At 37.6% G+C, this 13,755-nt stretch overlaps 1 protein-coding gene across 1 annotated transcript in view; it reads left to right on the forward strand.

Annotated features, from left to right (window-relative positions):
* The first annotated feature begins 6,262 nt into the window (after nucleotides 1-6,262).
* The window catches only part of LOC122668165 (ferredoxin-dependent glutamate synthase, chloroplastic), an 82,870-nt gene continuing 75,377 nt past the window's right edge, over nucleotides 6,263-13,755 (forward strand). Inside the window, exons 1-7 of the mRNA XM_043864760.1 lie at nucleotides 6,263-6,678; nucleotides 8,465-8,777; nucleotides 9,285-9,727; nucleotides 9,809-9,940; nucleotides 12,024-12,122; nucleotides 12,495-12,565; nucleotides 13,530-13,626. Of these exons, the coding sequence (XP_043720695.1) occupies nucleotides 6,376-6,678; nucleotides 8,465-8,777; nucleotides 9,285-9,727; nucleotides 9,809-9,940; nucleotides 12,024-12,122; nucleotides 12,495-12,565; nucleotides 13,530-13,626 (1,458 nt within the window). The 5' untranslated portion in view covers nucleotides 6,263-6,375. The remainder of the gene's footprint in view (nucleotides 6,679-8,464; nucleotides 8,778-9,284; nucleotides 9,728-9,808; nucleotides 9,941-12,023; nucleotides 12,123-12,494; nucleotides 12,566-13,529; nucleotides 13,627-13,755) is intronic.

Below are 13,755 nucleotides of genomic sequence, written 5' to 3' on the forward strand. Positions count from 1 at the left end.
TTACATTACTACCATTAGTAGAGTAGCTGGGGAAAAGAGCGAAAATGGCATAAGTTACTTTAGGATAGCTGGTGTAATCCATAAGACAAAACAGGAAAGCAAACCTACCCCTAGTTCTTTTTAAGGAGTGGTTGGAGTATTCCATGTTTGGACTTTGGAAGTCTAATTTAAAGTTCATAGATTAAGCCACACCGACAATGAGATTAAAAAAAAAAAACCAAAAAGAAAATAAATTTAGTACGGCAATTAGTAGTTCTGAACCTCTTTTTGCACATAGTGGATCGTATCAAAGGGGTGTCTATCTTAACAAGTCCTCGTTCTTCTCTGCGTCACTGACTTAACTGTTACAGTAACTTACGTCTAATAGCTGACACTTGTGCTTTTGTTGACTCATGTCCTTTACCTTTTTAAGTTATAAAATTTTCTCTTTTATCATCAAAAAAAATTAAATTTAGTAGGGCAATTGTGGGCAATAAGTTAGAATCAATGCTTGATGCAAATTTGGAAATTTATATTGGATATATAGGTGGAAATTGTTTTGTATGTCCCATTACCATTTTAAGCCACATGGACAAATGATGTGGTAATTTTGATAGCTAGACTGAGAGAATATAGTATAGATAGCTATGTTAGATTTTATATTCAAATCTAATCAAATCTCTCGAGTCTATTCATGCACATCTATAGTACCCTGCTACCATTCACTCTTTAATAATTCTAAATTTTTGAAAACTCTTATTTTGTCAACACAAAAACTCAACTCCGTTTGGATTGAAAACTTGACGTGATTTGAAAGCCTAGATAGAGATTAAAATGAAATTTATTTTATTATAGACAATTATTTATTAATAATTTTTATAAATATCCATTTCATTCTTATAATGCAATTTCACTTACAATTGTTGTTTGTTGGTATATGTATGTATTTATACCCTTTCAGAGAAAATTTATAAAATAAAAAAACAAATATTAATCAATTACATACATGCACAATTTGATATTTAAGCACGAAATGGGGTGTAAAGGGAGCGAAATTTAGTTGAATTACATTTCATCCTTCTTAATCTAAATTATTGGTTACAAATGGATAGGTGTGGGTGGTATATGCATATCATGCACATGTAAGCATGTCCTCTATTTACCCCCCCCCCCCCAAAAAAAAAAGCATGTCCCCTTATGACTAATGATACGTTATTGAATTTTATTAATTGAAAATATAAAAACTGTTACTTATGAGACACCAAGTTGGGTTTTCAAACTATTATTAACTATAAGAAAGCATTTTGTTTATGAAATATTTAATATATGAGAATTTACTATATGGGAAAAGGTTGGTTGACCGCCATGTACTGTAAGCTAGTGTCTATCTCTTTCTTCCCCTTTGGAAATGACTACACGATCCTCCTGTATGATACTCCATCCTATACTCTAATTGGTGTCACAAGTTAATTTATCGCACACGGACGATTTGCCTATCCCTCTCTCTTACTCTATTTATATATAAAATAAGAAATTCATCATGATGTAAGCCACCTAATAAATTCTTTTTGTTTTAACGCAACCCCCTTTTTAACACACATTACAAAGGGAACATTTTGAAACTTTCCAACTAGGAGGAGCATTCTCTGTGGGGGGAGTGTGGCCCATATGCGTACACTGGGGACAAAGAGAGTGTGAGCGGAAGCATCATGGGTGGTGGGACTTTCGCCTTTTATGGGGAGGGTGGGACGGTCATTTCGTGCCCTCCCCCCACATTTTTTTTGGGCATGGGTGGTACACTCCCTCACAAAGAATTTTTCTCCTTTTAACTATTACAAATGGGAGTGTCTGATTCTGAATGACACCTCTATAGGTGTACTTAGAACTTGACTACTCCTTCTAATTACCTTTTGTCTTATTTCCAAAAGTTGTTTAAGATAGAAGTATAAAAGGGATTTCAAAATAACTTGTGACATATTATTATGTCATTGTCAAAAGGTGTTATTGTCATGCACATTTTTTTCGGGTATGCATATAAAATGAATCTATTATCTTCATTAGAAAAAATATTTATCATACTAAAAATGTAAAAAAATAAAATTACAAATTATTATTTTTTGTAGAAAATTTAAAAATTATTTTAACATCATGAAATTTGTCAATTGTTAAGGATAAGGATCCATTGCCATTTCAAATACTCAATTTGATTTGAATTAGTCAATTGTAACTAATTAGGTTTATCCCATTACATGCCGACTCCATTGAAATTAGCACTTCAATAAGTGGAAACTAATCATGGATTTTTTCTTTGCAACCATCAAAGTCGTATATCCCCCATTTTTATTAACCTCCAATGACATCAATTTGATGTTTGTAATACTGGAGTTATTCCCCCCCACCCCCAAAACAAAAAACCAACCAAAAAAAAAAAAAAAAAAAAAAAAAAAAAAAAAAAAAGTGTAATTTAATAATATTAAATAAAGAAATAATCTGAATTTATTTACCATGTAATTGATTAATTCTATGAATATTTTAAGAAAATCATTAAAAAACGAGTAGCATAGGGTATAAAAAAGATTCTTTGAGCTACCGGAGCATGGTACACTAGCACCCTCAATGTTTGCTCTCTTCTTCACATTAAATAATTTCACTACCCTCCAATGTTTGATGTCATTTTGTTACACTTCCTTGATGCGCTCCCTATATGACTCACTCAGAGAATCCTCTACCTTTAGGATAATACAACACAACCATTGACATTAGAATTGCTTTTTAAGAATCGTTTAGATGCACACGTAAACAAAATAAAAAAATTAGTTTTCTATATCCATATGTCTTTGAGTAGAGGATAATTGTCATATGGTTCCATATGTTCACCACGTCACATTCTCTCTCTATAATTTTTTATTTTTTGGCACGACTCGCTAATATCTCCTCAAGCTGGTAGTTTAGACTTCAGAGTGATTACATCATTTTTTGGGTCAAATCATAAAACCTCATTTTTTTTGTTAAAGAGAAAAGTTTCTCTTCACCAAATGGTGGTGAAGAGAATCGAAGGTCATCATTTTTTCCTTTTTGCCTTTTCATTCCCAAAAGCCCTGTCCAACCGCAATACATGCATAGGATCTTTCCATTTTCCCAGTGTAAGAATTCCTCCCGCACCTAGTGTCTCATCCAACTAAGGTGGTGCCTGCTTTGCATCCGTGAAATGCATTCTGGGACAATTTTGCATTATGAGATGATAATTAAAATGTAGTCTTTAAGATTAAAATCGTTCGTAAAATTTAAAGAATATGTATCAAGAATGCATACCAAATGCAGTCTAAAGGTATGAAATACAACCTGCTCGTAGTTGGTCCTATTACTCTTAGATTGCCATCCAACCACAATAAAAACATGGAATCTCTTGAAACGAAACATCTTTTTTAAATATATCACTTCAGATTTTATGTGGTTTTATTTTTTTGGATGCTATAGACTTTATATGGTTGAACCGAGTGGAAGTGTTTGATTGGATGTAATAAGGTCCATTCTTTAGGATAAATATCTGGGAAATTTTCGGCGCCACCCCCTCTGTTGGACCGTTATCTTAATGTCACACCTCTAAGGTCTAAAATTTCAATTCTGACCCAAAAACTAACGGGGTTAACTGTGTGTAAGTTCAATGACTAATATACCCTTTACAAGACCCCGCCCGTCCCTGGGCTCCTCCGCCGCTGCTGCCATTCCCACCCAACAAATCCAACACCATCGCTGCTGCAAACGCATACCCAATCCCAGGGAAGAACCATGGCTGAAACAATGGGGCTCGATGATGTGGAGCTGAAACAATGGAGGTCAGTCCACTCTGAGCCAGGGAAAAGGGGAAAATACCATGGCTGCATCACCTCTTCCATCTCCGGTAAGGTTGGATTCCCCCCCGGATGCCTTTCCTCTCTCTCTGATTTTCTTCTCTGATCTGTGGGCGGGGGCCAGTTGGCATCGACAGCCGGAATCTCAAATCGCTGCAACGATGCCTGGCGGCGATGATGCCTATGCTCATCTCCTTCCCATCGATAATGCCGATGACCTCCCGGATGGGTGCCTGTCCTACATCTTCAAGTCTCTGGGTTCCCTAGATCTCGAAAGCTGCTCTCTCGTCTGCCGCCGTTGGCTCCGTGTAGAGAGTCAGTGTCGACATCGCCTCTTCCTCAAGGCTGAATCCAATCTCCTCACCAGCATCACTTCTCTCTTCACTCACTACGACGCCGTCACCACACTCGCCCTCAAATGTGTTCGCAAAAGCATACCCATCCACATCAGCGACGACGCTCTTGTCCTCTTCTCTCTCCACTGCCGTAACCTCACTACCCTCAAGCTCCATTCTTGCCGCAAGTTAACCGATGTAGGCATGGCCGCTGTCACCGTCAATTGCAAGGGATTGAAGAAGCACTATTGTAATTCCTGCAAATTTGGTGCCAAGGGCATGAACGCTGTCATCGATCACTCTTCTTCCCTCGAAGAGCTCTCCGTCGTGAGTCTTGGCAAGCTCTATTGTAATTCCTCCATTGGTAAGTTCTTCTCCTGATTTTTCCCTTTCTCTTCTTTATTCTTCTGCTGTTTCCTGTGTTTTTTTTTGGCTTAATGTCTGCATTTTCTGTTTTTTTGGCTGTAAAATCAATCTGATGGTAGATGCCTCTTCTTTCAGCTGCAAGAGCTCAGAGATCTGTGTTGAAAAAATTCTTGATGGCTTTGTTCCGCAGGCACAAATGGAGAGAAGTAGGGTCTGAGAAAAAAACAAGAAAGTTCAGTGGGAGATGGGTTCGGTTAAGGTCGAGTAAAGCTATAGGTAAATCCAGTGGTGGCTATGGTGGTTTCAATCGGTGGGTTTTGGATGTAGAAGAAAAGATAATAATAAAAAAAAAAAAAAATTAGAAAACCAGAAGAAGAAAAAGAAGAAAAAGAAGAAACAGAAGATATAGAAGAAGAAGTCGTAGGGTCTAGTTCTTCCTCGGCTCTGTGAAGGTCCAGCGATGGTGTCTCAGCTTCTTTGTCTCCCCAAAACCCTTTTGCCATTTTTCTTTTGTTTTTGAAATCTCTCTCTCAGTTGCAGAGAGGTGAGAGGTGACTAAATGAGCGTCTGCAAGGGTGGAGAGGTGAGAGATGGCAGCGGTGACCTAACTGCCCAGTGGCAGAGATGGGGAGTGAAGAAGAAGATTAGGTTCAGTCGTTTTAAGGGGAAGGGCAAAATAGTCTTTAACAAAAATCTAACCTGCTGACATCACTAATTAACAGAATAAATACTAATCCCGTTAATTTTTGGGTCAAAATTGATATTTTGGTGCTTAGTGGTGTGGCATTAATATAACGGTACAATAGAGGGGGTGTCGCTGAAAATTTCCCTAAATATCTTAACAAATAATTGGAAAAAGCCAGATTTTATCTCGCCACTCTTGGAAGGTGGGACCCACTGCAAAACACGAACCAAATATCGCCATTCTTGGAAGGTGGGACCCACTGCCCCACCGCAAAACACGAACCAAATAAACCCTACATTGACCATCTTGATTTTGTTGGATGAAATCCTCTTTCTATAACAGTGTAACGGGTAACGACCTCAAGTAGAAAAGCCAAGGTGGTGCCAAACACGTTGGTACCGTCTCACCAGTTTAAAGCTGCGCTGCATATTATTGTCCAGGTACCAAACAATCCTTCATGTATATTAAAATCTAACCCTTGACTGCCTTGGTCGACGAAGTGATTTGCATCGAACGGTCATGATTCACAGGGAACACGAAAGGATTTAACAGAGCAGAAACACTTTGTGACTTTCTCAATCTCAGATTCTTTTTTTTTTCTCCGTATAGTCTTTTTCAGATTCCCACTTCATGCGATCTGAAAACAAAGATTTCGTTCCTTTCGCAATGTCAATTGTCAGCGGTGGCCAAGGCCTTCCATTCTCACCGGGAACCGGTTGACGTAAGTGACATCAGCGTAAAAAATGCGTCAGTAAACCGGCTCGTGTCAAAATTACGAAAATCGCGCTCTCCCATTTTCTTGGTCTCTCTCGCTCATTGATCTAACACTCCTTCAAAGTTGAAATACCACCACCCTCATTCTTAAGTGAACTCCGGCATTCTTCACCGTAGATCATTACGAAATAAGAGATCAACGGTGTCAGATGTTGGAGCTCTTTAAAACTGTACACAAGAAATACACCAAAATGGAGCATTGTCTGTTCTGTAGACCACCACTACGGGAACGAGGTAGACGCGAGAGGAGGCGGGTGGTTCCGGGACTCCCTCTTTTATCTTCACATCCATTTGTGCTTTCTTCTCCACACGATCATCTCCCGCTCTTCCTCTTAGTCTATTTCTTCTTCTTCTATTCTCTCTGGGTTTCCTTTGTTGATCAACCATGGCTCTTCAGTCCATGGTTCCTCTGTCACAGCTTCTCTATTCCAATGGCCTCGCAGCCGGTGTTTCGCCTTCACCAGTGAAGGCAAGTCCAGTTTTCGCGGCACAAAGAGGACTTTTGTTCGCAGATTTCGCATGTCTGTGTTGTAAATCGAAGCGGACGAGACGGAGAATCGGAGGGGTCCGGAAAGGTCAGGGATCGTTACCGAGGAGCTGGTCGTCGGTGAAAGCAGTTCTTGACGTGGAACGCATCGACGTTGTTCCGAAGGATTCTATTGATCTCATTCGACATAACGAAACGAAGGTATGTAGCTTTTTGTTATCTGAATCGAGTTAGAGCTTGCATGAATTCTGTCTGTCTTCGGCATTCGTTACCTTGTTAATTGATTTTCGGCGTATAATGTGTTGGTGTTAGTGGAAGTTAAATCCCCAGTAGGTCGTATAGTTATTTTGGTTTTTGGATTTAGGCATTGATGATTGTGGTAATTCGAGTTTAGCGACTCTGTTGATTTGGAATTAGTGATCGAAGGTTAATAGTGTCAAGAGCCCTATATGAATTTGAAGAAGTCCTGGTGCAACAATTTAATCACTAACAATGCTGCTGTAATGTTTAGAGTGAAGCAGATGGTGGAAATTGTTACGAAATAATAAGGTCACGGTGATTGAAAATGGATACGTGAGGTATTAAATACTTGGTGGGATGGCTTATGTAAGGGAGCCTGTAAAGTAGCATATATGGGATTTTCACGAAGTCTGTGTTGAGTAATCATAGGAATAGAAGACAATGTGTTGGTTTATTTTATTTTTAGTTTTCCTTCTTTTCTGTAGGTGAGGTGGTCAGTAGGTAGTTCGTTAGTGTTAGAGCTCAAGGGTCTCCAGAAATGATTTGGTCCCTGATCCAGGATATGACTCTCTCAGACTTCACCAGCAAAGCATTGGCATCTTCTTTATAGCACGGCAGCGCTTCCATTAAACATGGAGAAATATATAATTTCTAGATGATGAATAAAATTTTCTGGTCTACTACCGATATTATCTCCTACCTGCTATAATAGTTATAGCAACTCATATTGTTGATTCTTAATGTTAGTGGGTTGATCATCTTGTAACTCTTTACCTTTTTATTCCCTTATGTTTACCAATGGATAACCTTAATGCTTAAAAAGGTTATCCTCATCCCCTTGCTTGTATGGTTACACTGGTTCGCGTACTTTTCTTCCATCAAGTAACTTTAAGATGTATCCTGGAAACCTCAGAGTTCCATCTTTTTAATGAATGTAATATTACAAGAGAGCTAAAAGAGAATATTATTTAGAAAATCCGAAAGATGAGGGTTGAGGGTGAGCAGAGATGTAAAGGCATGGGTACATGTAGGAATTTGAGCTTCCTTCATGCAATTGCGATTGAGATCTTTAAACATGAAGGATGACTTTGTAATCACAATATTAGCCTACAATTCCGACATGTTTCATTTTTGAAGATAATAAATATTTTCCGTGTTTGGGTTAGATGCTCTAGCAAACTTGGGTACCCCGAGATCTCTGGTACTCCCTTCCTCACCTTCTCTGTACTACATGCTTAGATGTCATATTCTCTTTCCCTAGAGACATAGGTGTAGTACAACACAGGAAGATCCAGAGCATGATTTTGCATGTATCTTTGCATCGCATGAATGGTTCCAATTTTCAGTTGATCTTCAATATCACATTCTATGATGAAGAACCTTACAGTATTCATTAAGTGTCCTGCAGATCCCTATCATGTGGATTCTGTCCCCCCCCCTTTTTCTTCATTGTCTTACTCTTATACCTCGCTGGCCTATGGGGATGGGTCTAATCAGGTAATATTGACAATATTTAGCCATTTCATTTTCCTGAGCATTTAAATGACAAGCGATTCACAAGGGTCATTAACAGAGAGCCATTACAATTCACAATGGGCCCTTTTTGGCTGACTTGAATAATTTTAGCATTTTTAAGGTGTATTATGGTGAATTCTGTCCATTTCGTTTGTTTTGGTATTGTGCACTATGCTGGAGAACTAAAGTATGCTATTACCAATTTGTGACTTTGATATGGTACTCTTATCAGGTTTCAAACTTGGAAGATATTATATCAGAGAGAGGAGCTTGTGGAGTTGGATTCATTGCAAACTTAGAAAACAAAGCATCATATGAGATTGTGAAGGATGCTCTTACAGCCCTTGGCTGCATGGAACATCGTGGTGGATGTGGGGCAGATAATGACTCTGGCGATGGTGCTGGACTGATGACTTCGATTCCTTGGGATCTGTTCAACAATTGGGCCAATACACAAGGGGTTGTTTCTTTTGATAAGTTACGCACTGGTGTGGGAATGATATTTCTTCCCAAGGATGAAAACTCTATGAAAGCAGCCAAAAAAGGTAATTCTTCAAAGAAGTTCGAATAATATCATGTTCATATATCTTTAAGTTTTACCATGAGAACATTTTACCTATATTAAATATCATTAGGATTTGTATAGTTTGTTTCCTATACAATACAATGAAACTGGTAGCTATAACTTTGACCTCTAGAGTTTGATTGAAACAGATTCATGCATCTCATGATTGGACTACATGGTTGAAGTGTAGAAGTACATTTTTTTTAGAAAATCAGTTACATATTGCACAAGCTTCTTACGCTTCTCGTATGATCAATTCTTCTTGGTGTTCTGTCCTCTTTTAGATCATGATGAATTCCGTTTGATTACATATTTCCTAATTTTTAATGTCTATTTTTGCATATAAGTTTCTCTTTCCATGGATCAGCTTGCTCAAAGTTATTCCATTAGCCTATTGGTTGAATGTATTTTTGATAACCAATGCAGTAATGATGTTTCTTTTTCTTTTGAAAAAACTTGAGAGTAATTTCCTTGAACATTTCCGCAGTTATTGCAAATATCTTTAAAGAAGAAGGTCTTGAGGTACTTGGATGGCGACCTGTTCCTGTTAATATGTCTGTAGTTGGTTACTATGCAAAACAAACCATGCCCAACATACAGCAAATATTTGTAAAAGTTTCAAAGGAAGAGAACATTGATGATATTGAAAGGGAACTGTACATCTGTCGGAAGTTGATTGAAAGAGCATCCAAGTCAGAAAAGTGGGGTGATGAGCTTTATTTCTGTTCTTTGTCCAATCAAACTATAGTTTACAAGGGTATGCTTCGCTCTGAAGTTCTGGGGCAATTTTATTCTGACCTCCGGCGTGATCTTTATAAATCTCCTTTTGCCATCTACCATCGGCGATATAGCACAAACACTAGCCCCAGATGGCCACTTGCACAGCCTATGAGGTTACTTGGCCATAATGGAGAGATCAATACAATACAGGTTTGCCTTTTCTTCTCCTGGCCTTTATAGTTATTTATATGCCTTCAGTATGCATATATATGAAGTGGCAACTTTATGCAGGGGAACTTGAACTGGATGCAATCTCGAGAAACTTCACTCAAGTCTCCTGTTTGGCGTGGTCGTGAAAATGAAATATGTCCTTTTGGAAACTCGAAGGCATCTGACTCGGCGAACCTTGATAGTGCAGCTGAAGTATGACCTCCTAAACAACTGTTATCTTTGCTGAGATAATTTGTTTATTTTCTTTACATGCCCTTTGTAAATTTCATATTTCTTTGCATGATTCACTGGGGAAGAAGGAAGGATAAGAAAAACTAGAGTTGTTTATGATTTGTATCGGTCCATATTCCTCTGAATTTGAGAGAATTGTATTCTTTTGTTATATTTTAATTATTGATACAATTATATCTATACAAAATTATGAAGATATGGTTACAATAGTTCTCCTTTGATGGAACCATAACTCCATAAGAACTCCTAAGTCCTTTCAAGCTCTATGAAGCAGATAATGAATCAGTTAGTAACTAAGAGATTTTTGTCGATCCAAAAAGTTAAAAAAAAAGGAAAGAATATAAAGTATACAGTTGTAAAAAATATACTGAAGTTCAAGTATCAGACTTTTTCAAGAAGTTTTAAGTTGGCAATTGTAACATAGCAAGGGTACTCGAAGAATAATGCCATGGTTGTAATACCAAGGAAAGCAAATTTTTGGAATATAAAGTGATCTCTTGAGTTTGGCAGGTTTGCTTGATTTGATTCAAGTTGAAACCACATCCAAGAGTTAAGCTGATCTTCATGTCATCACTGAGGAACAATCTGGGTGCTAAAAGGTGATGTGGTATAGCAGTTATTACATTTTGCAATAAATGGGCATTTTTAAGGAAGGAATAGATTTATTTCAGAGGAGAGACAAGAAGGATCCCAAAGTTATGTGCATTTATTCCTTTGTTATCTCTAAAGATATGGGCTTGAAGCTGAGTTTTGAAGTTCATCTCCAATTTAGCTCAATAACAGAAACCTTGATGAGTATGTCTGTCTGATGGATTGTAGTTGGCTTGGTAGTGACTCGAGCTTGTAATCGTAGTTCAAAAACTCGCATTTCAGTCAAGATCGAAATTAGCTAGATTAGCGAAACTTCGACCGAAGCAGTGCATTTTTTTTCCGTGAGTTTCGTTTGGCCATTTCTGGGGGCAAACGGATGAAATGACTGGAATTTTCAATCAAAATCACTGAAATGATCAAAATTTCGACAAAACAGTGCATTTTTTTCTGTGACCGAAATTAGTGAAATATCAACTGAAATTATGCTGCTTCTAGGTTTCGTCTCGGGCGTGTTGAAACTTGAAACTAGCGAAATTTCGCCGAGATTTCGACAAAATTTTGAACTATGCTTAGAATTCAAAATGAAGAAAGAAAGAAATGATGATAAATGTTCCCAACATCTCACAAGACTTTACGTCAAACTGAGGTTTGGATATTAGACATGCCTATCTAGCCCTAAATAGTATAGAGATGAGCATTGCTGTTCCTTCGGTCAATATATTGGGGAGTAGACCCCTGGTCTTCATATATATGGAAAACAAAATTGCCTTTTTCCTCTTCATTGAAGTTCTGGTCAATGTAACCGGTTAGGTCCTTTCACACTGAAAGGGATTATGAGTAATGTTGATGGCAATTTTGCTGTTACAGTGCAGACTCTTAGGCATTAGAATATAAAACCCCAACAAGTTCATAAGACTCTTCAGAAGAAATCTCTCTCTCTCTCTCTCTCTCTCTGACTCGCACACACACACACATCGACTCATGGGAACATCTGTTAATATTTGGGGGAGATGCCAATACACATGGGATTACTTGATTGAATCAAGTTCTGAAGTTTGATACATGACCAATCAAGAGGATAAGTTATCTATCTGATGGTCAGTTTGCCGTTCATCCACATGGCAGAATATAGGCGTCCTTGGAGAGAAGATATGTCAATGGGCTGTGGAGTTTACTCTCTCTTTCTTTCATTGTTTCTCCTAACTTTAAACATTTGATGCTATTGTTCTGAAAAACAGAAAAAACTGATGCTATTACACCATAATAACTGTTCCAAAGCTCTATTGGATCTGTTATCTGCTAATTCTTCTAAGAATTACATGTTTATTTCTCAGATTATTTCATATGTTTGTTTGGAGTTGACATGGTTCTCTTATTATTTATTCTGGTTTAGGCTTTATAGATCTTTTAAAGCCCTTTCTCAGTCTAATTTGGTTCCCTCTGGTTTTTACAGTTGTTACTAAGAAGTGGCCGCAGTCCAGAGGAAGCTCTCATGATTCTCGTTCCAGAGGCATACAAGAATCATCCTACTTTGACGATAAAATATCCAGAGGTAATTTATGTGGACAGTTACAGTTATGCAAAGTTACATCTACTTCTACTGTTATTTGCTTCCTTGCCATGGTGGCATGCACTTTTTTATTTTATTTTTTAATATAGAAGGCCCTCTGGAAAGGAAGTAATACAAATTCTCCTACATTTTCTTAAATTTTTTTTTTCTTAAATCACCAACGTTGCCACTTTATTAGATATTTTTCAATTATGCTCATTTATCTCTTTCAGTAATTTCTTTTCACTGAAAACAACTGAAAACAATAAGATGATAATAATCTGCACTTTTTGGTTGCAGTTCTCTGTATGTTGATTCCATTTTACTTGAAATCATTATATATGAATGTCATAATATTTTTTTTTTCATTTGTAGGTTGTTGATTTTTATGACTTTTACAAGGGTCAAATGGAGGCTTGGGATGGCCCTGCTTTACTCTTATTTAGGTAATACTTTGAAAGGAAACTAGCCTATTCACTATAATCGGATGTTTTAATTTGATGGTATAGTTGTCAAGGACGCCTAGGTGACGCCTTGGTTGCCTTGTTGGTGTTGCCTTGCTTCCAGGCCCCCTCCAACGTCTTGGGTCACCTAGATGCCATGGCAACTATGGTTGATGGTGTTTGTTTATTCTTTTGCAAACTTGCTGCTACCTATGTAAAGGAGCCAAATTTCTTGTTCTGCCCTTCAGAGGGTTAGGGTTGGGAGTTTCTGAGCCATAGGCAGTTTAGTTTCCTTAACCCTGTTAACTTAGTAGCTAGCTTGGTCTAGATTGTCTTCAAGACCTCCTGGATCATATGCCTGTCAAGTCTTATGAATTTAGTTATACATATTGTAAGCAATGGTCATGAAAGTAAAGCACTTAACTCTACAAATACCTTGATGGCTATGTGCTGCATCTCTAATTAAGTGATTTTTATCAGAGTCTGATGACCATGTTATAGATTCCTATTCGTAAGAGTATATGTTCTAGTCAGATAAAGTCAAATTTTAATTAGGTCAAACAAATTTCAAAATTTCTGATTAGGTATAGCTATGCAGTTCTCTGGTTTTCTAACAGCACTTAGCCTTGTAACCGAAGGCTTAAGCAATAAGAAGATTCCCAGAGCTAACCAGAATACTTGGGGCTTATTATTTTTCTTTTTTATCACTAAAATTCTCCATAACATATAGAATCAATGCAAATGTGTTACGAAATTTCTCCTCTATGAGTAGGGATGGTCAGATGTCAGGATATGGGTCATGAGGTACTATTTATAAGTAGGTTCTGTTTGGATGGTGTTAAAGATTCTCTTGTGGGCTTTTACCTTTGAGATAATAATCGGAGCACTCTTTTCAATAATTACTTAATGATTGAAGCTTCTAGTTTCTTTTGTTGTTTATTTATTATTTTTCATTCATTTGTCCCAGTGATGGAAAAACAGTGGGTGCTTGTCTTGATCGAAATGGCCTTCGCCCTGCTAGGTATTGGCGGACAGTAGACAATGTTGTCTATGTTGCTTCTGAGGTCTGTTCTTTTATCTTCACTTAGGTTCTCATTTTGATGAGCATGCTGGGTTTGTGACTTTGTGTACTTGTCTACTTGAAGCTATTCAAAGTTGCTTTAGAACTTTGTAAGTTTAGATCTTAATAAGCC

The sequence above is a fragment of the Telopea speciosissima genome, chromosome 7, assembly GCF_018873765.1.
Source record: "Telopea speciosissima isolate NSW1024214 ecotype Mountain lineage chromosome 7, Tspe_v1, whole genome shotgun sequence".
Lineage (NCBI taxonomy): Eukaryota > Viridiplantae > Streptophyta > Magnoliopsida > Proteales > Proteaceae > Telopea > Telopea speciosissima.